The sequence below is a fragment of the Phalaenopsis equestris genome, unplaced genomic scaffold, assembly GCF_001263595.1.
Source record: "Phalaenopsis equestris unplaced genomic scaffold, ASM126359v1 Scaffold184593, whole genome shotgun sequence".
Lineage (NCBI taxonomy): Eukaryota > Viridiplantae > Streptophyta > Magnoliopsida > Asparagales > Orchidaceae > Phalaenopsis > Phalaenopsis equestris.
Window position 1 is genome coordinate 1 of NW_018204542.1, and position 605 is coordinate 605.

At 44.6% G+C, this 605-nt stretch overlaps 1 protein-coding gene across 1 annotated transcript; it reads left to right on the top strand.

The window, feature by feature from the left end:
• Positions 1 to 70: 70 nt before the first annotated feature.
• Positions 71 to 574, top strand: LOC110034348 (probable aspartyl aminopeptidase). Its single transcript, XM_020738619.1, has 2 exons — positions 71 to 278; positions 405 to 574. The coding sequence occupies exons 1-2, from the start codon at positions 203 to 205 to the stop codon at positions 566 to 568; spliced, it is 240 nt and encodes a 79-aa protein (XP_020594278.1). The 5' UTR covers positions 71 to 202; the 3' UTR covers positions 569 to 574.
• The last annotated feature ends 31 nt before the right edge of the window (positions 575 to 605 follow it).

A 605-nucleotide genomic window follows, 5' to 3' on the forward strand; every position in this document is an offset into this window, starting at 1 on the left:
ATATATATAAAGAGAATATGTTACCCGAATTACCACAATATTAAAGTGAAAACTGTTACGGAAATTTAAATACGTAGCTGTTTTTCGCCCGCCGTCCAGAATCACACGGCACGCAACGCAAACTCTGCCGAGCATTTTTCTTGCGGTCGGGCGAGTAAAATCGCGCACACCTAAATCGAAGTCGTGAGATTAGAGCACCGGCATGGCCGCCGTCGATCCAGTGGCTACTGAACTCATTGATTTCCTCAACGCATCTCCAACTGCCTTCCATGCCGTTGGTAATGATAACCCTGAAACACGGAACCACGCTCTTATGTTTTTTCTCTATATTTTTCTCGTTTCGATTTCTCTGGTTTTTTTCGGGAAAGAGAGTCAGTAAGCGAGCATCTGTTGCGTGTTGTTAGATGAGGCGAAGAGGCGATTGAAGAAGGTTGGGTTCGAGCAGGTGTCGGAGAGAGAGGATTGGAATCTGGAACTTGGGAAGAAGTACTTCTTCACTAGAAATCATTCTACCATCGTGGCCTTTGCGATTGGAAAAGGGTGTCTTCTTCGATCACTTCCTACTTGACAGACATGACTGGAAACAAAATTTTCCTCTGATTGTT